This window comes from Papio anubis, chromosome 9 (genome assembly GCF_008728515.1).
Source record: "Papio anubis isolate 15944 chromosome 9, Panubis1.0, whole genome shotgun sequence".
In the NCBI taxonomy this organism is placed as follows: Eukaryota; Metazoa; Chordata; class Mammalia; order Primates; family Cercopithecidae; genus Papio; species Papio anubis.
In genome coordinates, this window is record NC_044984.1 from 106,500,256 (window position 1) to 106,527,327 (window position 27,072).

The 27,072-nt window shown below is 51.2% G+C and overlaps 1 protein-coding gene across 11 annotated transcripts in view; it reads right to left on the bottom strand.

Moving 5' to 3' along the window:
- Positions 1-27,072, bottom strand: part of HECTD4 (HECT domain E3 ubiquitin protein ligase 4) — a 232,906-nt gene that overhangs the window by 6,190 nt on the left and 199,644 nt on the right. For 9 of the 11 annotated variants that reach the window (XR_002515862.2, XM_021922968.2, XM_021922963.2 and 6 more), the window contains 13 exons: positions 25,926-26,105; positions 19,630-20,936; positions 18,497-18,704; positions 14,508-14,731; positions 14,265-14,416; positions 11,766-11,872; positions 10,905-11,028; positions 6,302-6,492; positions 4,735-4,881; positions 3,947-4,066; positions 3,107-3,262; positions 1,418-1,521; positions 918-1,139 (listed from right to left, as the gene is read on the bottom strand). Coding sequence is in view for 10 of the 11 variants with exons in the window: in XM_021922968.2 (XP_021778660.2) it covers positions 918-1,139; positions 1,418-1,521; positions 3,107-3,262; positions 3,947-4,066; positions 4,735-4,881; positions 6,302-6,492; positions 10,905-11,028; positions 11,766-11,872; positions 14,265-14,416; positions 14,508-14,731; positions 18,497-18,704; positions 19,630-20,936; positions 25,926-26,105 (3,242 nt within the window). In the remaining variant the exon portion in view is untranslated. Of the gene's footprint in view, positions 1-917; positions 1,140-1,417; positions 1,522-3,106; positions 3,263-3,946; positions 4,067-4,734; positions 4,969-6,301; positions 6,493-10,904; positions 11,029-11,765; positions 11,873-14,264; positions 14,417-14,507; positions 14,732-18,496; positions 18,705-19,629; positions 20,937-25,925; positions 26,106-27,072 lie in introns of those variants that run through there. The other 2 variants (XM_021922960.2, XM_021922967.2) reach the window with 2 other exon arrangements.

The window sequence follows — 27,072 nt, forward strand, 5'->3', positions numbered from 1 at the left end:
CGGTGTACGCAGAAGCAGCTGGCACCTCCTTCACCTGAGGCCCAGGAGAGAGCAGCTTCTGCCAGGCCTCAGGCACGATGTTCACTCTCGTGGCCTTGAGGAGCGCCGGGTGGGACGTTGCCCTCCACACTCGGCCAGGATGGTTCTCTCAGCTGCACGGCGTGTGGTGCTGGAGAGCCCAGAAGTCAGAGCAGGCAGCCCTGGGCTCCCGGTGGCTCTGCTCCCTGCCAGCTGTGAGGGCCTGGGCAAGTCACCTCCATGTGGTGAGCCTCACTTTCCTCCTGACCTTGTGATGATGGAATAAAGCCCTCCACCCTCTACCACGGAGACAAGCCTGGACACTCCCCGAGGACAGGCTGAGTGCCCAGAGCCTGTCTGGCCCATGACAGGGCCTCAGTGACGGCCACTGAGTGAACAGAGGGACTGTGGACCCCATCCACCTCCAGGGGGGTGCTGAGCAACAGCACCATGCTCTCAAAACCTACGTGTGCCCTGGACAGGCAGGAAGGGCTCCATCCTGACACCTCTCCCTTGGTTGACCTCAGGTGGTCCCAGGGTTGACTCCTGTGCTCTGAGGCCCTGAAACAACTCTTAACCTGCACCCCTACAGCTGTTCCCCCAGTGCCTGTTCACTCAGCTCCAGGAGCCCTTACCCATGGCCAGGTGACGAGCACCAATGTGGGAGGACCAGCAGGGCTGGTCATGTTACCTCCAATCTCTGCTGCCAGCAGGGAGGGAGGCCAGAGGCCCCTGTCCCTATGAAACAAGCCTTCCTGGCAGATGGCTCACACCCCTAAGGTCCTCTGGGGGATCCCAACCCAGCCTCAGCAGGCAGCTCGGGTGTGCATGGAGTCCTCAGCAAGGCGGCGGGGAGGCCCCGGGCGCTGCACGCCCCCGGAACTGTGCCTTGTACTCACGCTCTCAAACTTCTTGACGTAATTGTAGGTGAGGATGTCCGCTTCCTGCAGGTCTTGCTCAGGGTCCAAGGGCTCGCCCACTAGAGTCTTCCAGAAGGAGGGCAGGAGGTCCAGGGGCAGCGGGACATCTGCCCGAATAGCAATGCCCAGCAGCTGCCCCAGGAAGTGCAGCAGCTGCTCCTCCCCGTAGGTGATGGGGCTCGGGGTCAGGATATACTTGCCCTGGAAGCGGAGGTGGGCATGAGGTGACCTGGGCATGGGCCTCTGTGCCCGCCAAGGAACATGTGTTTCAGGCCACCGCACCCTGTGGCAGGCAGGAGAGAAGTCACTGCAAGCTCCCAGAGCTTGCCCAGGCAGTGTGGCAAGGGCCTGTCCCCACAGATTGGGAAGGTTTCTGAAAAGGTTTAGTTTCGATGAGACACACACTGCCCCACCACCACCAGCCACTGCACTGGGACCTGAGCTTGGGGACGTGGAGCCTCCTCTCGGTCTCCGCCTACCTTGTTCTTATTGACAGCTGAGCTGGGGCACAGCAGCAGCAGCGACAGCGAGGAACTCTGCAGCTCCTTACACACCTGCCACAGGAAGTGGCGGAAAGAGCCGCCTGCAGGACAGATGAGAAACATGGGCACCTGGGGGCGTCCCAGCGGGAGGTGGCACCGTTCCCTCCCTCTCACCTGCTGGCCGGAGCGGCTACTCTTTCCCTGGCCTGCCTGCCGCTGTGGCGGGGTGGAAAGAAGCCACCTCAGGCCTAGGAGGCCTCAGGTCCAAGCCTGCTCTCCACTCACTAGTGGGGCCACCCAGTGATACCACAGAGGGCAAGATGTCCCTGAGGCTCAGTCACCTGTCTGTCAAATGGGAGAGTGACCGTACCTTCCCCAAAGGCCATTCAAGGATTCAGTGAGGTCACCGCAGGTCCCCACACAGGCAACCCCTCACAGCTGCAAGCCTGCCTGAGTTGTGGACTTGTTTGGTCCACGTCTGTGCCCCTGGGCCAGGCTGAGGGCAGGACCACTTGTTTCACTCAGCACTGCCACCCCCACTGCCCGGGCTCGCGTCTGTCCAATGAACGTGTAAGTGAATGGACAAATGTGTGAATGTGCAAAGGGCAACGGTCACTGCTCATCCTCTCCTGCCGCCATTCAAGATGGGCCTTTGGTTTCCTTGCAAATCTCTTCCTCTGGCCTTCCCTGTGTTCCCTATTGGTACCCTGAGGTCAGGGAGCTCTGAGCACAGCTGTGCCCACACCCTGCTTGGTCAGAGCCACGTGGAAGCCCAGTGTGGGGGCCCAGTGCAGGGGCAGATGTTGGGCCTCGCCCTCACCTCTGCTTCAAGGAGAAGCAGGAGTGTCCCGACTGCCGACACTTGGAAGGCCAGGGGCCTGGACCCTGGAACCCCAGTTGGCTGCCTGACCTTGGGAAGTGACTTGGCTTTGTGGAGTCCCAGTTTCCCTATGTGTAGGACGGGCCAGGGCTGGCACTCTGGGCAGGTTCACTGCTGTGGGGAGGATAAGGTGTCGTGCGTGAGTCTGGGCTGTCAGTGAACCAGAGCTGTTCTCAGAGAGGCCTAGGAGGCCTGCCCATAGGATGCCAGGGCCCTCTGTCTGGGAGGCAGCTGCATTCCCGTGGGGGCAGATCAGAGGAAAGGGGAGAAGGAGCTGGGTGGGGGCTCCCTCCTGCCCGGACAGCCTTTCCCTCCAGGGTGCCCAGCTGTGGAGAAACTAGGTTTCTTCTGCATCTGCAGTGGAGACATTTCCTGAATGTCTGGGGCTAAGCATGAGAGGGTCACAAGGGAGCACTTGCTCAGCTGCCAGTCCTCATCCTTGCAGAGTGCGATGGTGCCATCTTAACCAAGGGCTCCCCAACACCCTGCCTCTCATGGGGCACACACAAGCTTTCAGGCCTACTGAGTCCTCAGCCAGGGCCCTTCCCGGGGAGGGGGCCAACCGGCACCGAGAAGGGCCCTGAGAACAAGTGCCATCCCCAAGCCCAGGAGGGGCTGGCTGAGGCTTCCACACGGGGACGGTCTGGAGGACATGGGTGTGAGGCCTCTCTGGGTGCAGACCAGGCTTCTGTAGCACAGGTGCTGAGGATGCAGCTTTTACTCTTAGGAATGGAGGTCTTGGGCAGCTGGGGCTAAGGCTGGACACTAAACACAGCTCCTTCAGCGGGGAGCCCACCACAACTTACTGGTGCCGTGGACCTCCTCCCCAGTGAAGCGGATGTTGAAGGCATATGTGGGGTCACCACCACTGGCCAGCTTGACACAGAGCTGAGACGACGGCACTGAGGCCAGCTGCCTGGCAGCCTGACAGAAGTAGGAGTTTTCAGAAGCTCTGATTTCCCCTGGAAAGTGAGATGAGCTGATCAAAGCACCCCCCATGGCAGCCCTCTGCCCTCCTGTTGAGGACAGACCCCGGGCCTAGCAGGCCTGTGCCTGTCCCTGGACCCCTGCTCCCTCACTTGGCCCCCTGTGCCTTCTCTGCCCTTAGAACATCTTAGAGCCTTCTGTGCCTTAGCACTTGTGGCTCCCACCTCTGGAACCCGCCCTCCTGGGCCACCAGTGCTTGGACCCTTCCCATTTTCTAGAAGCTTCCCTCTGCCTCTCAGGGAGGTCCTTGCCCCCCAATTCCTCTCTCGTTTCCTCTGCGCGTATCCCTTCTGTCTATACGCTGTGGCAGAGACTCTGGGGAGCCTCCCCAATGCCCTTCTCTCCCTTTCCTTTGATGCTGGAATCCCCATTTTTGGCAGTCGCAGGGCTGATCAGAGCAAAGCCTGCCCCATCTGACCCCATGCAGCTGGGCAGGCCCCCGGAAGCCAAGCTCCTTCTGCTATGCCCCTTCCCCGAGCTCCTGAAGGGACCTTCCAGCAGGAAGCCACACACCAGGATGCTCCAGCAGAATGACAGGAGGAACTGCCGCACCAGCCCTGGACCCCCTTCTTCTAGAAGCTTCTTTTATGTTCCAGAAATCCACTAGTGTGTTTAGGCACTGCCATTTTGCATTTTTTGCCCTCTGCAGCCAACCTCACCTCCCACAATTTCCAGTGGGTCCAAAGTGATCTCAGGTGCCGCGTGGTCCGCTGTCCTCTGCACAGTGGCATTCAGCACTCGATTCATCACGGTCACTTTTGTGTCATAGAAGATCAGCCCTAAGGAGAGGAATGTGGGAGAGGCTTGGGTGGGGCTTTGTCCCTTCCTTCCCAGTCCCCCCAAGACTCTCTTTACGTCCCTGGGTGTGGCACTCTCAGGCCCCCTGGTGGCAGCAGAGCCGGGTCCTGACTGTGGAGGGTGGTGTGTCACATCTACCCAGCTGCTAAGTGCATGTACCCTTTGTCATTCCCAGGAGACACCCAATTTCCAGAAACAATGCAAAGAAACTAGAGTTGCAAAATGGAATGTAGAAAATGATACCTATTTTTAATTTAAAAAAAGACAAAAAGCTTTGTGTGTGCACACGTGTCTGTCTGTATGTGAAGAGAAAAGTCTGGAAGGATAGATACTCATCTGTTAACAATGTCACCCTGGGATGTAGGGATGTGGAGGCCAGATAGTAAACAGAACTTCATATATTTCTAATTAATTTGAAAACCTTAAAAATAATTTTACTTTTCAGAGCATATGTTACTTTTATAATTAAAGTAACTTCCCTTGGGTGGACCTGTTGCTCCAGAGGAGCCCAGCCTGCTAGATGAAAGGTTTCGGGGGGAAGGCATCTTCCTGGGGGGCTGCCCAAGGACCCTGCCTGTGGATTCTGGCCCTGGCGTCTTGCAGGTCACCTCTCTCTTCCTGCAGGGCCAGGGCGGGTGCAGGCACTGACCTTTGGCCTCCTTCAACAGGGCGGCGATGCTATGGGTGTACATAGGTGTCTGGCGCAGCTCCACCAAAGGCAAGAAGAAGGTCTCCAGCGTGGTGTTGAGGGACTGCAGTAAGGCGAAGCGCAGGCGCAGGCTCTCGATGGGCACGTCTGCAGGGCGCAGGAGCAGTCAGGCTGAGATCTTGGCCAGATCGGCTGAGATGCCTGACTCACAGGCAACACAGGGGGTCCCTATCACTGGGAACAGGATTGGTGGATTTTTTACCTAGGACCCTGGAGACGCTGTCAGTGAGCGAGCGGCCCCTGATGTGCCTGTGCCTATGCCAAGCAGACACAAAGGGCGAGGCCCTGGCTGGCCAGATGGAGGTGCTGGCTCTTAAGGAGTCCAAGGCCCCCTCATCTACCTTCAGGGCCATGCCAGGGCTGTCCACTGTATTATTTTTTGACTTACTATTTTGAAATAATAATACAGGAGGTTGCAAAAATGGCACAGAGTCCCGTGTACATTTCACCCAGCGTCCCCCAATGGTGATGTCATATCAAAACCAGTAAACTGTGCTACTGGCACACTGCCCTTCAGTTCTTCACCCTTCACATTGCCACAGACGCAAGTCAGGGACAACCTCTTGCCCACCTTTACCTCCTTGGCACCCAGGAGAGAGCAAGGGCTCTGCACCTGTTGCTGATGAGGCAAGCGGCTGAGCACAGCCCCTGGTACGAGTGTAATGAGCTGCTCACCAACACCTTGTAAAGGGGGGACGTCTGGGAACTAACAATTTATATTTTGTGTGCAATCCTAGTTTTTTTATGGAGACGGGAGTTTTGCTCTTGTTGCCCAGGCTGGAGTGCAATGGCGTGATCTTGGCTCACTGCAACCTCCGCCTCCTGGGCTCAAGCGATTCTCCTGCCTCAGCCTCCCAAGTAGCTGGGATTACAGGCATGTGCCACCATGCCCGGCTAATTTTGTATTTTTAGTAGAGATGGGGTTTCTCCATGTTGGTCACGCTGGTCTTGAACTCCTGACCTCAGGTAATCTGCCCGCCTTGGCCTCTCAAAGTGCTGCAATTACAAGGCATCAGCCACTGCGCCCGGCCCAGAGAACAGCTTTCTCTCTTTCGAAAGACAGGGGCACCTGAATGGGACTTCCTGCAATCCTAGCTTTTAATAAAAACATGGTGTTCTCCATTATGAAGGCTAATGCCTCTACTGCAAGCTATCAGACTATACATGCTTCTCACTCCCCATGGCAGCCCTGGCCTCAGTGGGGCCTCCAGGCAGTGGCCTGGGCATTCCCTGCAGCCATGCATTTCTGTATCTGCTCCCTGGCTTTGCTTTCATGGGCATTTAAAAAGGCCCCAGACTAATTAGGCCACAGTCCTGGCCCCCTGCCTTGCTCTCCCTGTTTTGTCAGCCCCCTCCTTCCTTGCGCACCTGGCGCGTAGCAGGTGTTCATGTTCTGAAGTGTTCGTTTGATGGGCGTCTAAATGAATCTAGCCCTTGTAAACGCCCCTTGTCAGGGGGTGTGCCCGCATCAGGCAGCAGGGGAGGGGACAGGCCCAGGGCCACATACTCAGGAGACAGGCCACTCTGGGGTCCGCAGCATCCGCAGGGTCCAGGTACACCTCGTGGGGATGGAGCCGTGCGGGTGTGATGGCAAGGTGGCGGCACAGCTGGTTGATGTACTGCACGAGTGCCACGTCCATCTCCAGGGTCCACTTTCTTGAGGCCTTCTGTGCGTGTCGGACATCGATGCAGGCGCACCTGGGGGTGGGAACAGGGGGAGAAGGGCAAAGTGAGGCGGGGTGCACTGGGATGACTGTTGAATTTCTCTTAGAGTCTTGTCCTCAGCTCCTGGAGCACATTGAAAAGACAGCCTCGCCTTCCACATTGTTTCTTGGTGCCTGTACCCCTCCTCATGGGGAAAGCTCTTTCAAAAGAAGCAAGCCAAGCACGCTGGCGGGAGTGGGAACGCTGCAGCCTTCTGGGAGGCGGCACCAGGCACCCACCCGTGTCTCACTCCCGAGAGTTGGCAGCAGCGTGTGAGGGTGAAGGAGGAGCTCATGATAGCATCAGCTTGCAGTGTGTCACAAAACTTTCTTCTCCTTTCTCCAACCAAAGTCTTCCTCTGTTGCCTGGGCTGGAGCACAGTGTGGTGATCATAGCTCACTGCAGCCTTGAACTCCTGGACTCAAGCAATTCTCCCACTACTCAGCCTCTCCAGTAGCTGGGACCACAAGTGCAAGCCACTACGCCTGCCTAATTTTAAAATTTTTATTTTTTTATTTTTATTTATTTTTTTTGAGACGGAGTCTTGCTCTGTCACCCAGGCTAGAGTGCAGTGGCCTGATCTCAGCTCACTGCAAGCTCTGCCTCCCGGGTTCATGCCATTCTCCTGCCTCAGTCTCCCAACTAGCTGGGACTACAGGCACACACTGACACGCCTGGCTAATTTTTTGTATTTTTAGTAGAGACGGGGTTTCACTGTGTTAGCCAGGATGGTCTCGATCTCCTGACCATGTGATCCGCCCACTTTGGCCTCCCAAAGTGCTGGGATTACAGGCATGAGCCAATGCGCCTGGTTGATTTTTACATTTTTTTGTAGAGATGGGGTCTCGCTGTGTTGCTCAGGCTGTTTCTGAAATCCTGGGCTCAAGCCATCCTCCCGCCTCAGCTCCCAAAGTGCTAGGGTTACAGGAGTGAGCCACTGCGCCTGGCCAGTCATAAGAATTCAGTGACAGGATGCCTGTGAAGCAGTGCCCAGCACGTTCCAAATGCACAAGAATTGTCAGCTGCTGGTGTCACTGATGTCATTACTCTTTTTCCAGCAAGCCCATTCCAGAATTCACCTGTGGAGCTCTTAGAACAGATGGGCCACAGTGTGCTTCTGAGGGCACTGCTGCAGGGCTGTGTTACTGCAGCAACGTCAGACACAACCCAACTGTCCATCGATAGGGGATTAGCTGAATTACACTGCACCTAACAATGCAACGCTAGGAAGTCAGGAAAATGATCAAGTGGAATAATATGGGATGATGTGGACAAATTTTTAAACAGCAGATTGCAGGCCAGTCGAGGTGGCTCATGCCTGTAATCCCAGCACTTTGGGACGCTGAGGCAGGCAGATTGCTCAAGGCCAGGAATTTGAGACCAGCCTGAGCAACAGTAAAACTCCATCTCTACAAAAACCCCCCCACAAAAATTAGCTGGTCATAGTGGCATGTGCCTGCAGTCCCAGCTACTGGAGAAGCTGAGGTGGGAGGATCACCGGAACCCAGGAGGTTGAGGCTGCAGTGAGCTGTGACTGTGCCACTGCACTTCAGCCTGGGTTACAGAGTCAGACCCTATCTCAAAAGAAAAAAAGCAGATTGCAGAGCAGTATATCTTGTCTGATCCCACTTCAGGGGACTGAAAAAATGTACTTCCAGAAAAATGTTGGGTGAAATATTCACTGAAGCATCACAGAGCCATGCTGTGGGCACCGAATTCCGGACATGACCTTCTGGGTGGGTAGACACTGTGTGAGGTTTTCAGAAAGGGTGCATGTCCTTATTCCACAAATATTGGGCTATTAACCCAAGAAAGGCAGGCAGGCAGGCAGATACCTGGCACAGCCTCTAATTCCAGAGCCTGTAGCACCTTGAGTGGGCCACCTGTCATATTGGGAACATTACCCTGGGGACCAGGGGAAGGGGGCGGTATCAGGTGTCTCCTTCCTACAGGCCACCTCTGTCCAATCCAAAGAGTGCTCAAAGACAGACCTAAGCCTCTTTCAGAAGGGGTCCTCCATGGCTCTCTAGGCTGAATGATCCAAGCAGAAGCCTTTGGCTTCCCTTAGAAAAGTCCACGGTGAGGCAGGAAGGATGTGTCAGGGCATCATCACCGCCCCAGAGGGCCCCTATGAATGTGGCCTTTTATTGGGTATTTTTTTGTTTTTTTGAGACAGGGTGTCACTCTGTCACCCAGGCTGGAGTGCAGTGGCAGGATCTCAACTCACTGAAGCCTTGGCCTCCCGGGCTCAAGTGATCTTCCCTCCTCAGCCCCCCAAGTAGCTGGGATTACAGGTGCGCATCACCACGCCCGGCTAATTTTTGTATTTTTAGTAGAGAGGGGGTTTCACCATATTGGCCAGGCGGGTCTCAAACTCCTGACCTCGTGATCCGCCTGCCTCGGCCTCCCAAAGTGCTGGGATTACAGGTGTGAGCCACCGCGCCCAGCCCAGTTTCTGATTTCTAAAACAAGTTCAGAAAACTTGTCCCTGCCACCATAATGCAAGATCCATTCAAGGACTGACTCTGAGCCTTTAATGATGGTACAAAAGGCTGGCAGCAAGCAGTAAAGCAGTTAGTTCTTAATTCTGAAAATGGATTTTTAAAAAAGCATGTTTCGGTAGCCATTTTCTTTTTCTTTTTTTTTTTTTTGAGATGGAGTTTTGCTCTTGTTGCCCAGGCTGGACTGCAATAGCGCAATCTCAGCTCACTGCAACCTCCACCTCCCAGGTTCAAGTGATTCTCCTGCCTCAGCCTCTCAAGTAGCTGGGATTACAGGCATTCACCATCACACCCAGCTAATTTTTGTATTTTTAGTAGAGACCGGGTTTTACCATGTTGGTCAGGTTGGTCTTGAACTCCTGACCTCAGGTGATCTGCCCACCTTGGTCTCCCAAAGTGCTGGGATTACAGGTGTGAGCTACCTTGTTTTTTTTTTTTTTTTTTTTAGACAGAGTGTGGCTCTTGTTGCCCAGGCTGGAGTGCAGTGGTGCAGTCTTGGCTCACTGTAACCCTTTGCCACCTGGGTTCAAGCAATTCTCCTGCCTCAGCCTCCTGAGTAGCTGGGATTACAAGCGCCTGCCATCACACCCGGCTAATTTTTGTATTTTTAGTAGAGACGGGGTTTCATCATGTTGGCCAGGTTGTTCTTCAACTCCTGACCTCAGGTGATCCACCCGCCTCGGCCTCCCAAAGTGCTGGGATTACAGGCATGAGCCACCGCGCTCGGCCTTGGTAGCCATTTTCTTTTTCTTTTTTTGAGATGGAGTCTCACTCTGTCGCGCAGGCTGGAGTATAGTGGCGCGATCTCGGCTCACTGCAACCTCCGCCTCCTGGGTTCAAGCGATCGTCCTGCCTCAGCCTCCTAAGTAGCTGGGATTACAGGCATGTACCCCCTGCCCGGCTAATTTTCATATTTTTAGTAGAGATGGGGTTTCACCATATTGGCCAGGCTGGTCTCAAGCTCCTGACCTCGTGCTTCCCAGAGTGCTGGGATTACAGGTGTGAGGCACCGCGCCCGGCCTGGTAGCCATTTTCATTGATTGATGCCGGGTGCACTTGCTGTGGACAAGGCTGAGTAGGGGTGTGTGTGTGTGTATGTGCACACGCGTGTGAGCCAGAGGGAGGGCAGGGCAGGGTGATTTCTGGAGTGCCTGGGATTCACTTATAGCTAGAAAGGGGAAACTATATTTAGTCCTGGAGCCCTGGAGCTGTGGCCTAGTTGTGCCCCTGCCTGGGAAGGAGTGAGGGCAATGGGGACTCGAGGCAAAGTGTGACTCTGAGGACAAGGTTCTTTGGGGTAAGAAACTGTCTGTTATGGGACTGAACTGTGTCCTCCCAGTCCCCAAACAGATACATATGTTGAAGCCCTAATTCCCTGTGTGACTGTATTTGGAGACAGAGCCTTTAAAGAGGTGCTTGAGGTCATCAGAGTGGGTTCCTAATCCAACAGGACTGGGGTCCTTGTAAGAAGAGGAGATTAGGACACAGATAGGTACTGAGGGAAGACTTCATGTGGGGACCTTGAGAGGGTGGCAGTCTGGGAGCCAAGAAGAGCGGCCCCAGGAGAAACCAGCACTGCTGACACCTTGATCTGGGCCTTCCAGATTCCAGAACTGAGAGAGAACAAGTTTCTGTTGTTTAAGCCACCCAGGGTGTGGTGTCCTGTCACGGCAGCCCAAGCTGACCAGCACAGCCTCCAAGTCAGGAGTGTGGGGGAAAAGAACAGGTTTGTTTACAAGTGGGTTAGAAAATCCATTTAGCACTTAGGGGAAAACTCAGAAATTATGAAATAACTCAGAAAGCATTATCAACAGGGGAGATGGACCAGCTCCTCAGAAATTATGCTCTTGGCTGAAAACAATTTCTGTGCAAGGTGCCAACTGAGTTGAGGGGTAACCCTCTTACCTCTCAAAATGAAGATCATAACCACAGGACAAGATCGCCCTCCAGACACTGCGGATATCTTGCTTGGCTCGGTCAACAACAAATTTGTGAAATCCTTCCAGCGTCAGGTATTTTTCCTCAGGGACTGGTGGAAAGGGTCCAGTGTGAGGAATCTGGTGAGACCTGAGCACGTCGCACGCCTCCAGTGTGCTATGCTCTCACCATAGCCTCTCCCTTAAGGCACAACCCACCTAATTCCCCTCTCCCTCCCGTAACTCTGGGAATTGTCATTTGCCATCACAACCCACTGCGCACAGGACACTCATAAGCCCTCATGTGCCCAGGCCCCCACGGGCTCTGTCTCCCTTAACAGGCTGCAGTTTCCCACGTCCCCTCTTTCTATGAATCTCTAAAACATCCCCGACTGACAAAGCAATTTTCCAGACAACAAGAATAGCTTTCTCTAATGCTGCCTGGGCCTTTCTGGAGGCTTTCGTTCTACTGCCCCAGCACGGGCTGCTAGCTTAGGCCGTGCCTTCTAGAAGAAAGTGTCCATGCAGATTTCCCAATTTTCACTTTTTGGTCACAATCATCTATTCTTCATCCTGGGCGTGTGGTGTTTCTGGAACTGCTATTTTACCTCCTCAAGTTCATGGTCATCAAAGATGGCATCGAGGGGCGATCCCTGGCCAGGAATATTTCCCAGAATCTCTGGAAATGCTGCCCTGCCTGATACCCCAGGGAACCCAGAGCCCAGAGCAGAGGCCATCTCAGTAGGAGAGTGGCCAGTCGGGAAAAGCAGAGGCCTGCTCCGGGGGGGCTGCCCAGTCTCCAGGACGGAAACAGGTCCCAGCCCACTCCAGGCCCCATCTGCTCATTCACCTTCTTGTTTTTTGGTAGGGGACTTCTCTGGGTCCTTTTCATCTGGTTTGCTCTTTTCTGGTGACTTTGGCTTCACAGTTGGCTTCTTCTCACTTAAGGCAGTCCTGCTGTAGACCAAAGCACTGGAATTAGACTAATGCACGTTCACACCTCCTCCCGATAGGAAATACACAGCCTCATACAGTCATTCATTCCTGCCCCCTCCTCCAACTTAGGGCTTAGGGCTCAGACAGGGCTACGTTCAAGATCGCCTTTGCTCTGAGTGAGAAAAGTTTACTGAGCAAATTACAAGGACAAATCCGTGCCTTAAAATGTGAAAAATCTTGCAGAGACTCTTTTCAGACCCTGTTTCTACATATTTTAGAGCTACATTGTTCTGTAAGGTAGCTGCTAGCCAGATGTAGCTACCTAAAGTTAATTAAAATGAAATATGATCACAAATTCAGTTCCTGTTCACCCTTGCCACAATGCAAATGCCCCATAGCCAGTTGTGGCTTAGGGGCTGCTGTACCCAACAGCACAGATATAGACATAGCACTGATTTCTACCAGCACAGAAAGCACTATGGGACAGTGCTGATTGAAAAACACCATTTCTACATAATGAATTAACTTTTTAAAACCTTTATTTTTCTGGTTAAACAATTCCTCTAGCAATTCTTGCTAGGTAATATTTTGCTATCAAGGTTTCCTCTCTGTGTACTCGAGAGTCATAGACCCGTATCTAAAGAATATTCTATTACATTTATATGCATATCCACACATGGAATGCCATGTAGCTATTTTTTAAAAAAGGAATGGGGAATTCTTTTTGTACTGGTCTGAAATGATTTCCAAAATTAGTATTAAATAAAAATGGCAGCCAGGCGCGGTGGCTCATGCCTGTAATCCCAGCACTTTGGGAGGCCGAGGCGGGCGGATCACGAGGTCAAGAGATCGAGACCATCCTGGCTAACACGGTGAAACCCCGTCTCTACCAAAAATACAAAAAATTAGCCGGGTGTGGTGGCGGGCGCCTGTAGTCCCAGTTACTCGGGAGGCTGAGGCAGGAGAATGGTGTGAACCCGGGAGGCGGAGCTTGCAGTGAGCTGAGATCACGCCACTGCACTCCAGCCTGGGCGGCAGAGCGAGACTCTGTCTCAAAAAATAAAAAATAAATAAGAAAAATAAAAATGGCAAGGTGTGGACATTGTGTATGGTACCCAACACTGGGCATATGTATAGAATTGCTTCTATATTTATAGAAAGGGTTCTTCTGAAAGGCTACAGAAGTAACCTTGCAGGCTCAGGGAGGGGCACTTCAAGGCTTAAGAATGGTCGGAAGGAAGAGTGGCTTTTCACTGCACATGCTTTTGAATTTTGTACTATTTTAGTCGTTCAAAACTTAAGAAAATAATATAGAGGCATAAATCAAAGGTCATGTACTTAAAAGTAGTTGCTATGCATGGGGCAATTTAATTTTTTCCAATAGACACTATGCATTTTCTTTTTCTTTTTTTTTTGAGACAGGGTCTCGCTCTGTCACCCAGGCTGGACAGGAGTGCAGTGGTGTGATTATGGCTCACTGCAGCCTTGACTTCTGGGGCTCAAGCCATCCTCCTGCCTCAGCTTCTTGAGTAGCTTCTTGAGTAGCTGGGACCACAGGTGCATGCCACCACAGTCAGCTAATTTTTATATTGTTTTGTAGAGATGGGGTTTTGCCATGTTGGTCTTGAACTCCTGGGCTTAAGGCGTTATACATTTTCTAATCTTCCTACAATAACTATGCATTATTCATGTGGCTAAAAGAAGTAGGATTAAAAAAAATGTACGGGGGGAGGGATAGCATTAGGGGATATACCTAATGTAAATGATGAGTTAATGGGTGCAGCACACCAACATGGCACATGTATACATATGTAACAAACCTGCATGTTGTGCACATGTACCCTAGAACTTAAAGTATAATAAAAAACAACAACAACAACAACAAAAAGTACAACATTTTAGATGTTGTCTTCATTTAGATGGGTTGGCTTTCCAGCCTGCATGGTCAGGATTTGATCACACCTGTGGATAAAATGAAACTCCAATGTTCACCTGAAGGAGCTGAGGACTGAGAAAGGAGCTCAGCAGAAAGGACCCAGACACCCACCGGGCGCAGTGGCTCCTGCCTGTAACCTCGGAACTTTGGGAGGCTAGTGCAGGCTGATCGCTTGAGCCCTGGAGTTCGAGACCAGCCTGGCCAACATGGTGAAACCCTATCTCTACAGAAAAATTTAAAAAATTAGTCAGGTGAGGTGTCATGTGCCTGTAGTCCCAGATACTCAGGAGGCTGAGGTGGGAGGATCGCTTGAGCCTGGCTGCAGTGAGCTGTGATCGGGCCGCTGCACTCCAGCCTGGGCGACAAAGCCTGACACCAGGCTCCTCCAGAGGAGCTGCAGCCCCCCAGGCTCCTGCACGGAGGGCACCCCCACATCTGCCCACAGGCCAGGCTGCCTAGGCTCCTTGGGGCACACACCTGACGCTGTTGAGCACGGCCTTGTCCTTGGTGGGCGGCTTGGTGATGGGCCGCTTGGTGCTCACCACCTTCACGGGGTGCTGCTCCTTCCCGGCCTTGCTGTACTTGCTCTTGTCAAACTTGGGCTTTGGCACGCCATACTTCCTCAGGATCTGTGGAGCACAGAGGTGGCAGGGAGGCTCTGAGTTTCGTCCTGTGGGGCACGCGAGGCCCAGCCTGGGTATGGTGGGGACGGGCAGCTACCTGGGTGAGCTGATCCTCCAGCACCTTTTTTGGAGGCCGGACATTGGTGAAGAAGAGGTGGAGGAGGTTGCCTGGGGTCTGGGAGTTGATCTGCTCTTTGCTAAGGTAAATGTCAGAGACTCTGATGGGCTTCGCTGGTGTCAGGCTCAGCGTCTGCTCTGAATGGGCACAGCTCTTAAATATCTCCGTCAGAACCTCTCTGGCCCCGGGCACCAGCTTCTCCCCTGTTGGATGGAGAGGGGGCAAAATAATTCTGCCGTGAACATACATCAGGACAAGCCCTGCGAGCATTCTGTTTGCAAACACTGTTTGAAAGGGGCAGTAGATGGACATCAGAGGAAGGGCGAGCTGCCCACCAAAGCCTGGTTCCCTCTCTGGGCACAGCCCAGCACATGCCCAGCCTTCCTTGCCGTAAGGTGAGGCCCTGCAACCGTGGTCACTGTGGGATGTGAGCCACATGGGGGCCAGGCTGCTGTCCTCTGCACTTGGCCCCTACCTGGCTGCTCGGGGATGACAGGCCCCTCCCCGAGGGTGGGCACACTTCAGTGCTCACCCTGACTCTTACATCTGCAGGGAATTAACTTCCACTGAACTTGAGTCATTGTCCTCCTGGGGCTATTTATCATAGCAGTTTAGTCTAGAATAATCCCAGATGATAGTCAGCAAGTATTTTTAGTTGGAAGTACAACTTGTTAAACAGGTGATCGCATTCTTAGGAAATATTCTTCAAAATTGGTGCAATGAGCAGGTGAAAAAGAAAGTTTTCTGAGATACAAGAAAACTGTCTATGAGCACTGAAAAAATATTTTTTTGTTCCCAAACAAGCACTCCAGAAGGTACTCTCGCCTTTCCAAAGGGCCAGTCATGAACCCATCTGCATGTTCTCAGGAATCACTCCCTTCTCCTGGCAACCCAGGTCCCTCACTCCCTCTGGCCTGCTCTGTCTCCTGGGGAGTCTGGCCTAGGCCAGGCCCAGCTGTGGCAACTCCAGCACATCTGGGCTGAGGGTGGGAGGGGCAGGTGCGGGGAAGAGAGAGGCTGAGCCCTAAGCTGACTCAGCAGTCACAAGTTGAAAACCCATGAGGCCAGGTGCGGTAGCTCACACCTGTAATCCCAGCACTTTGGAAGGCTGAGGCAGGTGGGTCACTTGAAGTCAGAGTTCGAGACCAGCCTGGGCAACATGGCGAAGCAAAATACAAAAATTAGCCAGGCGTGGTGGTGTGTGCCTGTTGTCTCAGCTACTTGGGAGGCTGAGACACAAGAATCACTTGAAACCAGGAGGTGGAGGTTGCAGTGAGCCGAGATGGTGCCACTGCATTCCAGCCTGGGTGACAGAGTGAGACCCTGTTTCAGAAAACAAAACAAAACAAAACAAAACAACAACCCTCACATGAGGAGTGTACCTGGCACCATGAGGCATATCCATGCAGTACCAAAAGACCAGGTACCATATGTGGAAAGTTTGACTGTAAAAAAACCAGGAACTAGAACTAAAATTCAGTATCTAAGTATGAGAAGACTGGGAAAGACAATCATGGCAGAAAGACCTCAGGCTTCCTGTCAAGCAGACCTGACATCGACCTTGGGGGCAGCTGAGAGCTGAGGGGGCAAAACACATGCCAATAAGGGACAGGACTGGGACCAGGATGAGCCCACCGAGGCCTCTGCTCAATGCCAGGCAAGATTTAAGGAAATGCCAAAAACCTCAGTCATCAAGATAAACAATACTTTACTGTAGTATTTTAATCAGTCAAAATTATTTAGTAGCACTTGTGAGCTAAAAAAAAAAAAAAAAAAAAAATTGGGCAAGGTGGCTCACGCTTGTAATCCCAGCACTTTGGGAGGCCGAGGCAGGCCTCCGCAGGATTACCTGAGGTCAGGAGTTCAAGTCCAGCCTGGTCAACGTGGTGAAAACCTCTCTCTACTAAAAATACAAAAATTTGCCAGCATGGTGGTGCCTGTAGTCCCAGCTACTCAGGAGGCTGAGGTAGGAGAACTGCTTGAACCCCAGAGGCGGAGGATGCAGTGGGCCGAGATCGCACCACTGCACTCCAGCCTGGGCGACAGAGTAAGCTCCATCTCAAAAAAAAAAAAAAAAAAAAAAATTAATGTAAAAAAACCTCCATAATAAGCAAAATATTTACAGTGCTGTGCTGACTGATATCAGAGCCCGAGAAAAAGATCAGTAATGCTGATCCTATCTTTATTTAAAATTTTAACACTTTGCTGATCATGGATACTTTACATTAATTTTGACTTAAAAAAAATGTACTAGAATATTTATCTTACTGAGTTTTCTGGAGCCCCATTAAATTGTGTCCCCAAGATCTCATTTACCTCACCCTGATCCTACCTCTGAGGGAACATTTCCAGATTTCATGATTGGGGTAAGCAAGTTTTTTTGTTTTTTTTTTTTTAAAGATGGGGTCACCCAGGTTGGACTGCAGTGGTGTGGTATCAGCTCACTGCAGCCTCCGACTCCTGGGCTCAAGTGATCTTCCCAGCTTAGCCTCCTGAGTAGCTGGGACTACAGGCATGTGCCACCATGCCCAGCTTATTTTATTTTTTGTAGAGACGAGGTCTCACTACGCTGCCCAGGCTGGTCTCAAACTCCTGGGCTCAAGCAATCCATCTGCCTCGGCTTTCCAAAGTGCTGGGATTACAGGCATGAGCCACTTTGCCGGGCCTGGGGTCATAATTTTAAACAACAAAACCTCTACTCAATATTACATTTTTTGGCTGGGTGCAGTGGTTCACACCTGTAATCCCAGCACTTTGGGAGGCTGAGGTGGGCAGATCACCTGAGGTCAGGAGTTTGAGACTGGCCTGGCCAACATGGTGAAACCCCGCCTCTACTAAAAATACAAAAATTAACTGGGTATGGTGGTGTGCCTGTAATCCCAGCTACCGGGGAGGCTGAGGCAGGGAGAATTGCTTGAACCCGGGAGGTGGAAATTTCAGTGAGCTGAGACTGCACCACTGCACTCCAGCCTGGGTGACAGAGCAAGACTCTGTCTTAAAAAAAAGAAAAAATTACAATTTTGTACTTCAAAAACACAAAACAACACAGCAACTCTATGACGAAATTTCAAACATTAAAGAATTAGATTAAGGCCAGTGTGATGGCTCACGTCTATAGTCCTAGCACTTTGGGAGGCCGAGGCTGGAGGACTGCTTGAGTCTAGGAGTTTGAGACCAGCCTGGGCAACATAGGAAGACTCTCTGTACAAATAATAAGTAAAATAATTTTTTTTAAAGAAAAGAATTTTAAAAAGAAAAAAGGAATAAAAAAAGAAAAAAAGAGGAATTAAAAAAAAAAAAAGAAATTAGTGGGAAGGAGACAGAGTTTGCTCCACAAAAGAGCCACCAGAATGGCAAAAGGGCTGGCAAACGGGACTTCAGAGAAAAAAGGGCTGGAACTGTTTCTTTCCCAGGGGTCAGTTTACAAGGGAGAGGCATGAGCTGTCCTCAAGCATATGACCAAGTACTTACCAGCAATGTTCTAGCTGCATAGGACAGAACAAAATAAATACACTTGCACTTGAACCAGGGGAAGCCTGGCTAGACAAAAAGGAAAAAATGACTTGAATACAAGCCCACATTCAAGCCTGTTGCAGGCGGTACAAAGCCACCCCTGGTAGCCTCTCCAGCTGGAACACGGCAGGCCTGTGGCAGGGGCTGCCCCCATGGCCTTCAGCGCCCTGACAGCTGGGAGAGGAGGGGAACATTTCTTCTTTTCACATCATACAAAGATGCACACAATCAGCCCCTACTGGCAAACAATGGAGCCTCTTGTCCCATCTCCCCAACACTCTCTGAATTGTTTTCAAAATCTGCAACCCAGGAATAGCTGCCAAGTTCCTCTTTAATGCAAGATGTTAAAAATAGGGGACACTGGGGAAGAGAGGAGATTTTAATGCAATTTTTTTCTGTGAGCCTAAAATTGCTCCACAAAAAGTCTACAGATTAAAAACAAATCCAGAACCCACCTTTAATTGACTTATCATTGAAATAATCTTCTAACCCTGGGCTCCCTTGAGTATCAAAGAGACTCTGATTTACTACAGACACGGTTAGAATCTCTTCGGTTGACATTTCCATCAATTCATCTTCACCATCCAAACTTGACAAACCAATCAAATCATTATTGTTAAATAAACTTGCTCGAATTTTCTCAATTTTGGCTCGGGATCTTATCTGTGTGAACAGAGAACAGGGTCAGGATTTGAGTAGCGTGACCAGGCATTCAGTGTGAGTGAACTTCTCCCTTCCACCTTTTCCTGGAAACTCTCTATTCGTCTGGAGAGATGTGAGAGCTGCCCAACTCTGGTGAGCTGGACCTCCTGGGAAACTTTCTCCCACAGGCCAACAGCAGCAACTTTTAGCAAACAACTCAACCTGAAATCTCGTCACTAAGCCTCGGCTAGGTCTGTGGCTTGCCTCTGTTTCCTAGGGAGTAAAAATCCATGCCTAACTGAGGAAGTCCCCACGAAGGAGGATGATGGATTCAAAGAAGTGATTCTAGGAAAGAAACTAGCTGTTTGATCCTTGAACCCTCCTTGCAGAGCCTGCTGGGAGAGTATAACGCATGTCAGTTCCCTACCTGTACTGTTACGCAAAGGCACAGAAAGGCTTTGATGCAGGATTTCTAAACAGCGAGGCTTAAGAAATACATGGGATCCTGCAGTGGAACTATGACTCGCTAGCATGCAGGTTATCTGACACTCAGAATCACCTGGGACAGAATGGCAAGCGTCTATCCTCACACTGCTCAGTGACCATCCCTCCTGCCAATGGCAACACCAAAAAGAACAAAAAGAACCCAAGGCTGCTCAAGAAGATGCGACGGGGCTGAGTCGGAATGCACCGATGGCAGCCACCCACCATGGAAGGCCAGGCCCTGAGCCCTCTGGCTGCCCTTTACTTCGTGATATGGGACTTGGTGTCACTCTTAGAGATGTCATCCCCAGCAGACTCATTGTGCTCATTCCAAGGGCTACCCCAGGGAGCCCCTGACTGCTCCACCATTACCTACTAGGAAATAAATTTGGAAGGTTTAAAGAGGCTTGGGGGATTGAAATGGGTCATGATTTAGTGGTTGCAGAGGCTTGAGAGCTGTTACCTCCACCACTGCGAAGCCTTTGATGGGGCGTGCCACTAGGGGCTGGTGGTCCAGGGAAGTTACTGTGTACATGGAGCCCATGTCTGACACCAAGGCCGTCTCTGCATTGTCCAGGGGCTCCCCCAGGCTGCCCAGGCTGCCCAGGCTGCCGGTGCTGCACAGGGAAATGTCCAGGCTCTCCTGGCTGGACACCACGTGGGGCTCCAACAGGCCCGGAGGGATGGGCAGCTCGAGGCCGGCAGGCAGCGGATCCACGGAGAGGTCGCTGACAGTTTGGGAGATGCCCTGGGAGCTGCAGATGGAAGCCTGGCTGGTGGAGGCAGAGGCGCTGATGCTCATGGCGGGGGTCAGGCTGCTGGACGTGCTGACTTCCATGCTGTCTGAGCCAGGGAAGGCCAGTGTCTTCTCGGGCTCAGCTTTCCCGTCCCCGCCCTCGGCCTTGTCTTTCGGCTTCCTGGGGTCTTCTTCCTGCAGCGGGATGTAGATCTCGTCTTTGAAGACCCCGCCGTGGGCGTTGCAGGCCTTGCGGATGGCGCCTCTGACTACGCCCTCGTCCAGGTGGGTGGGGATCCCGGAGATCACAAGCAAACGGCTGTGGGCAGTGGGGCCCACCAGGGCCTGGCAGGCATCAGCGATGGCGTCACTCGTTACGCCCAGCCCCTGTGGGTCCTTCCTGGTGAGGTGGCGGAGGATGATGAGCAGGGTGAGTGCGCGGTGGAACCACAGCATGTCCTCGGGCTTGCTGCCTCCGATGCTGAGCACAGTGGGGTCCGAGTCCACGGTGCGGGAAGACTGGCGCTTGCCCGACGAGGCGGCCTTTTCCCGCTTCATCTTGACTTTTTTCCTCTTGGAGAGGAGGCTGGGACTCTGCGGGGTCTGTCCTGGCGAGGACGAGGAGGAGGAGGACGAGTCACTGAGATTTGGGGCGGTCGCTGAGGTCACCCCGCTGGCTGTGACACTCATGTTAGTAGGCAGGGTCACTTCGGCCACCGCCAGGCACCCTTCCATGAGTGCATGAAAATACGTAGAGAACCTGCCCTGGTCGCCGGCCGCCGGGCCCCCGGATCCCCCACAGGTGCTGCCTGAGACCCAGTTCTGCGTCTCCTCATCGTACAGCTTGTGGAGCTCCGACTGCAAGGCCATCAGCATGGCCAGGCAGGGGTTCAGCTGGAGGGCGATTGAGGAGGACAGGCCAGCGGGGTGCCGCCTCTGCTCCAGGGTGTGCACAGTGCGCAGGAGCTCTGCCAGGAGATGGAAAACAAGCTCCTTCACGCAGGCTGCCATGTCCGTGGTCCACAGGAAGTTTCCTGAGGCAAATGAAAATAGTAACAGTAATTACTATGCAGCACTGGCTACGTTCCAGGCCCCTCATAACAACTCTGTGAACAGAGACTGTGTAATTCAGTCCCTTCTTACAGATGGAGAAACAGAGGTTGGGAGGTGGAGGCCTGGCTGGAGGTCACACAGCTACTAGACAAAAGAGCTGGGATTCAGAGCTCAGAGGTCGGCCCCAGAGGTGAAGGCTTTGACCCTTGTGCCCAATGGCAGGGTGCCAGCAAAACACCATCATTTTCTGTCTCAAAAGGTTATGCAGCATGTTGGTGATAAGTCCCTAGAATAATGTTTCCCAAAGTACTGGATGCTTACTATGGGGCACACAAGCCAATTTTACCAAATGGCACTGAAACACACACTGAAACATTGTTCCTTTTAAACTCCTCTTTTAGTCCTGATTTTTGTCAACAAGAAAGCCTTACTTTGAGGGTGGTTTTTTTGTTTGTTTGTTTGTTTTTTGAGACAGGGTCTTGCTCTGTCACCCAGGCTGGAGTGCAGTGGCACAATCATAGCTCACTGCTGCCTTAGCCTCCTGGGCTCAAGCGATACCTCAGCCTGAGTAGCTGGGATTACAGGTGTGTGAGACCATGCCTAGCTAATTTTTGTATTATTATTTTTCTTTTGCAGAGACAGTTTTCATCGTTTTGCCATGTTGCCCAGGCTGGTCTAGAACTCCTGGGCTCAAGTGATCCTCCCACCTCAGCCTCCCAAAGCGCTGGGTTTACAGGTGTGTGCCACTGTGCCTGGCCATGAGGCTGGCACATTCTTTTTTTTAAAAATCTTTTTAAAAATTTAAATAATATTTTAAAAATACTTTATTTTTTTATTTTTTATTTTTTGAGAGTGAGTCTCAGTCTGTCACCCAGACTGGAGTGCAGTGGCATGATCTCAGCTCACTGCAACCTCTGACTCCTGGGTTCAAGCAATTCTCCGCCTCAGCCTCCCACATAGCTGGGATTACAGGCTCCTACCATCATGTCCAGCTAATTTTTATATTTTTAGTAGAGACAGGGTTTCATCACCTTGGTCAGGCTGGTCTTGAACTCCTGACCTACCTCGTGATCCACCCGCCTCAGCCTCCCAAAGTGCTGGGATTAAAGGCATGAGCTACCGTGCCTGGCCTTCTTTAATAATTTTTTAAGCTACTTTGTTTTTGTTTGTTTGTTTGGTTTGGTTTGCTGAGACAGAGTCTGCCTCTATCACCTGGGCTGGAGTGCAGTGGCGTGATCTCAGCTCATTACCACCTCCGCCTCCCAGGTTCAAGTAATTCTCATGCTTCAGCATCCAGAGTAACTTGAATTACAGGCATGTGCCAGGACACCCAGATAATTTTTATATTTTTAGAAGAGATGGGGTTTCATCATGTTAGCCAGGCTGGTCTTGAACTTCTGGCCTCAAGTGCTCCGTGTGCCTCAGCCTCCCAAAGTGCGGGGATTACAGGTGTGAGCCACTGTACCTGGCCAAGGCTGGCATATTCTTTTTTGTTTTTTTGAGACGGAGTTGTGCTCTTCTTGCCCAGGCTGGAGTGCAATGGCGCAATCTTGGCTCACCACCACCTCTGCCTCCTGGGTTCAAGCAATTCTCCTGCCTCAGCCTCCCGAGTTGCTGGGATTATAGGCATGCACCACCACACCCGGCTAATTTTGTATTTTTAGCAGAGACAGGGTTTCCCCATGTTGGTCAGGCTGGTCTCTAACTGCTGACCTCAGGTGATTCACCCGCCTCGGCCTCCCAAAGTGCTAGGATTATAGGTGTAAGCCACTGTGCCTGGCCGGCTGGCATATCCTTAAGAGAAAGTGGGCCAGAGTCCCAGAGCCTTTGACAGGGAACAGTATTCAGCTAGATTTTTGTGACGGCAACTCTTTTCTTTGAATGTATGTATGTATGTATGAATGGATGGACAGATGGACTGATTGACTGATTGAGACAGGGTCTCATTGTGTTGCCCTGGCTGGTCTTGAACTCCTGGGCTCAAGTCATCCTTTTGCCTCAGCCTCCCAAAGTGCTGGGATTACAGGTGTGAGACACCAGGCCCAGCCTGTATTTATTTTTATGGGCACCTTTTAGTTATGCCAATGGATACTAATTTTGTATTTAGAGAAGTGATGTAAAGGTTTTCTTTTTTTTTTTTTGAGACAGAGTCCCGCCCTGTCACCCAGGCTGGAGCGCAGTGGCGTGATCTCGGCTCACTGCAAGCTCCGCCTCCTGGTTTCACGCCATTCTTCTGCCTCAGCCTCCCGAGTAGCTGGGACCACAGGCGCCCGCCACCATGCCCGGCTAATTTTTTGTATTTTCAGTAGAGAAGGGGTTTTACCGTGTTAGCCAGGATGGTCTCGATCTCCTGACCGTGTGATCCACCTCGGCCTCCCAAAGTGCTGGGATTACAGGCATGAGCCACCGTGCCTGGCCAAGGTTTCCTTAAAACTAAATTTAAGTTTTAAAAAAGGAGGAGTTGATTGCAATAAAAACTGTTAAATAAATAAATGCTGGCTGGGTGCAGTGGCTCATGCCTGTAATCCCAGTATTATGGGAGGCCAAGGCAGGTGGGTCACCTGAGGTCAGGAGACTGAGACCAGCTTGGCTAACATAGTGAAATCCCGTTTTTACTAAAAATACAAAAAAATTAGCTGGGCATGGTGGCGGGCGCCTGTACTCCCAACTACTCAGGAGGCTGGGGCAGTAGAATCACTTGAACCCAGGAGGCAGAGGTTGCAGTGAGCTGAGATCTCGCCACTGCACTCCAGCCTGGGTGCAGTGGATCATGCCAATGCACTCCAGCAAGACTCCATTTCAAAAAAATAAAATAAGTAAGTAAATAAATGCTGATAGGCACAATTTGTGGACATGGCAACAATCATACAGTGGTGGCATGATAATGACTGAAGTTTGGGAAACACTGTCTAGAACCACAAGATGGACCACACGTTTGTGCCAAGGTCTCCTTCGTACCAGACGCGTATCTTACATTCACACATACCCTGGATCTGAGTGGAAAGAGAGAAAGCTCATGTACGTAAGACACGATTAGGGATCATGAACATCTAAAGCCTGCATCCCACTGAGCCAGCTGAGCCCTCATCCTGCAAAAGAGCGAACTGCAGTTTGCTACATCCAGATGGCTCTTGTACAGGATAAAAGATTACTGGCCGGGGGAATCCCAAGGGCCTGCTGAAGCTGACTTATTAAGTCCAGCACCTACCAACGAGGGGACCAAGCTTCCTGCTCTCTCAGGACTGACATTGCTTGCGAATTCTGGTTGGAAACAAGTTTGTGACTGTCCTGGAACATGGGCTCTCATAGAACCTTCACAGAGGACAGGTGTCCATGCTCCCCTCTCCACTGGGGCACAGGGCTAGGCCCTCAGATGCTAGAACTATTCACATCACCTCCGCTGTCCTTGCTTTACCGTTTAGCATTCATGTAAGATGACCTTGGAGATAGTTCTTCACCAAAATTATACATGGCGGCCTATGAGCTGAAACTCATTCTCAGACAGTGTTCCCGCTTATGTTCCCCCTATCCACTCCCTGGGTGTTTTTCATTTTTTTTGCAGAGAAAGGGTCTGGCTATGTTGCTCCATATCCTGAACTCAAGCGATCCTCTTGCCTCAGCCTCTCAAAGTGCTAGATTACAAGTGTGAGTCACTGCACTCGGCCCTCCTAGGGTGTATGAAAGAATTTGACTTGGTTGCCAACATTTAAAAATTGAGAAATTCACATCGACATTTGGATTCCTGGATTTTCTTGAAATAAGAAATTACGGTTCTGGCAGGAGCAGGGCCATGTTCTCCTGTAGCAGTGGGTGACAGGACACGTGTCCTCTGTGCCTCCAGCTCACCAAAGTCCCCCTGCCAACTTTCCTCTTTATTTCCCTCATTTAGCTGATCTGTTTGAACCCTGAAGGCACTGAAGGCATCCGAGTGTGCAACGTTTTCTGTTTTGAGATGGAGCTTCACTCTTGTTGCCCAGGCTGGAGTGCAATGGCGCAATCTCAGCTCACTGCAACCCCTGCCTCTTGGGTTTCAAGCAATTCTCCTGCCTCAGCCTCCTAAGTAGTTGGGATTACAGGCATGCACCACCATGCCCGGCTAATTTTTTGTATTTAGTAGAGACAGGGTTTCATCATGTTGGTCAGGCTGGTCTCATACTCCTGACCTCAGGTGATCCACCCACCTCGGCCTCCCAAAGTGCTGGGATTACAGGAGTGAGCCACCGCGCCCGGCCGAGTGTGCAATGTTTTCTTCCCTGCAACACCATGAAAAAATTAAAAAATACAGAAAGCCTGAAGAAATTATACAGTAAATACCTGTGTACTTACCAGCTAGATTCCACCATAAACATGTTGTGTATTTGCTCTACTACATGTCTATCTACCCCTCTCTTCATCCACACACCCATCTTAGTTTTTGATTATTTCAAAATAAGTTGTAGACATCTGTATGCTTCCTCCCTACACACTTAAAGAGGTATATCATTAATTAAAGTTTAATATTTATTTAGAACTTGTTTAGGTAAATTTGCATATGGTAAAATGCACAACTTTTACATTTATCGTTCCATGAGTTTTGCAACCTTCTTGACCCTTTGAGGACCTATGCAGTTATAACCTTTGATTTTGCAACATTGTTCATTTCCACACCATCCTTCACCCCTAAAGTTATAATAATGGCGTATACTTCTGTTTTAAAGTAAAGTGGATAAAGTTAATCTTATTTTCGTCGTTCGTTAGTTGCCACTCCTCAAAATAATGAAAATACCCGACAAATAATGGATTTGGGAGTCTAGGTTGTACCTTAAGATCTATTCCCCAAGCCCACTTCAAACGACAGCAATCTGAAGGAGGCTGCAGCTGCCTGGGTTACCTGTGGCCACTCCCTGCACCACCTGGCAAGCTCCTTCCTCAGGCACCATGCTGGCTCCACCCACACCCTAGATTCCGATCCCCAGGGAAGGCAGCCTCACCTAGCAGCTCCACCACCTGCAGGAGGACGGATGTCGGAATGGTGTCAGGCTCATCTTCGGACTTCCCTTCACTGTCCTCTGATTTCCAGGACAGCAGCTGCTCTGCGAAGGCCATAGCCAGTGGGAACTCCAGGGGCAAGGAATGTAACACCAGAACCGCTCCAGGAGGTGGAGACACCCCTGCAAGAAGCACCCAGGAGGAAAGCAGGTGATTGGCAGCACCTGACCCAAATAAGCCTCACAAAAGATCCTGCCGGGTGTGCACGCAGAAACAGGGCTGGAGAGCCCACCCACTCATCTGCTCCAGGATGAGGACACATAACTCCCAACACTCCGGACAGCGGGCTGCAGGGACACGAGGAGATGGAGGCTATCCCTCCAGGGAGTCCTTTTACTGGGGTGGATTCAGCAAATGCGACAAAGGGCAGAGATGAGAACAGAGGACACGCACTTGTCATTCAGTTAGATACCAACTAGAACGGGGACAGTAAGTAACACTTTAAAAGATGCCTCACTGGGATATTCCCAGCTTGGTAAAGAAATAATCAGTCCTTTGGTATGGCTGCAATCCCACTAAGACCATTATGCTTATACAGTGGACCAGCAAGGGGTCCCCAAGACTTAAGACTACTGGCACCTTGGGTTTTGATTATCTTATCACCTTTTGTCACTGCCGTGGCCTACGTGTGACCAAAGCTGTCTACAGTGAAAGGAAGAAGGTCCAAGGCTTGATCCCCCTCACATCCTGCACTGCACCCCAAGCCCCTCTATAAACACCAGTCAGACAGAAGCCAGGGCATCAGAGGGCTTTGGACAAGTCAGAAGCAAACGACATTAGCTTGTGTACTCTGGGGTGAATGTTTACATGGTGATAATTGTGGAATGACAGAGATCCTCTGTTTTAAATGTAAAGTTTAAAATATAGCTAGTATAGGCAAAATACTATGAAAAACAGACTCTAATAAAAAAGACCATAAAGTTGTTTAGCAATGACCAAATCACTTAAGAAATGTCCTTTCATTTCATTCCCTAAGATGCAGTGTCTCAAGGACTGGGGCTGTGGAGAAGCCCAGGCCTGTTATTTTGGCTAAAAGTTCATATATGTTTTCTGTCTCTGGCAAACATGTGTCAGTCTTTTCCTGTCAAG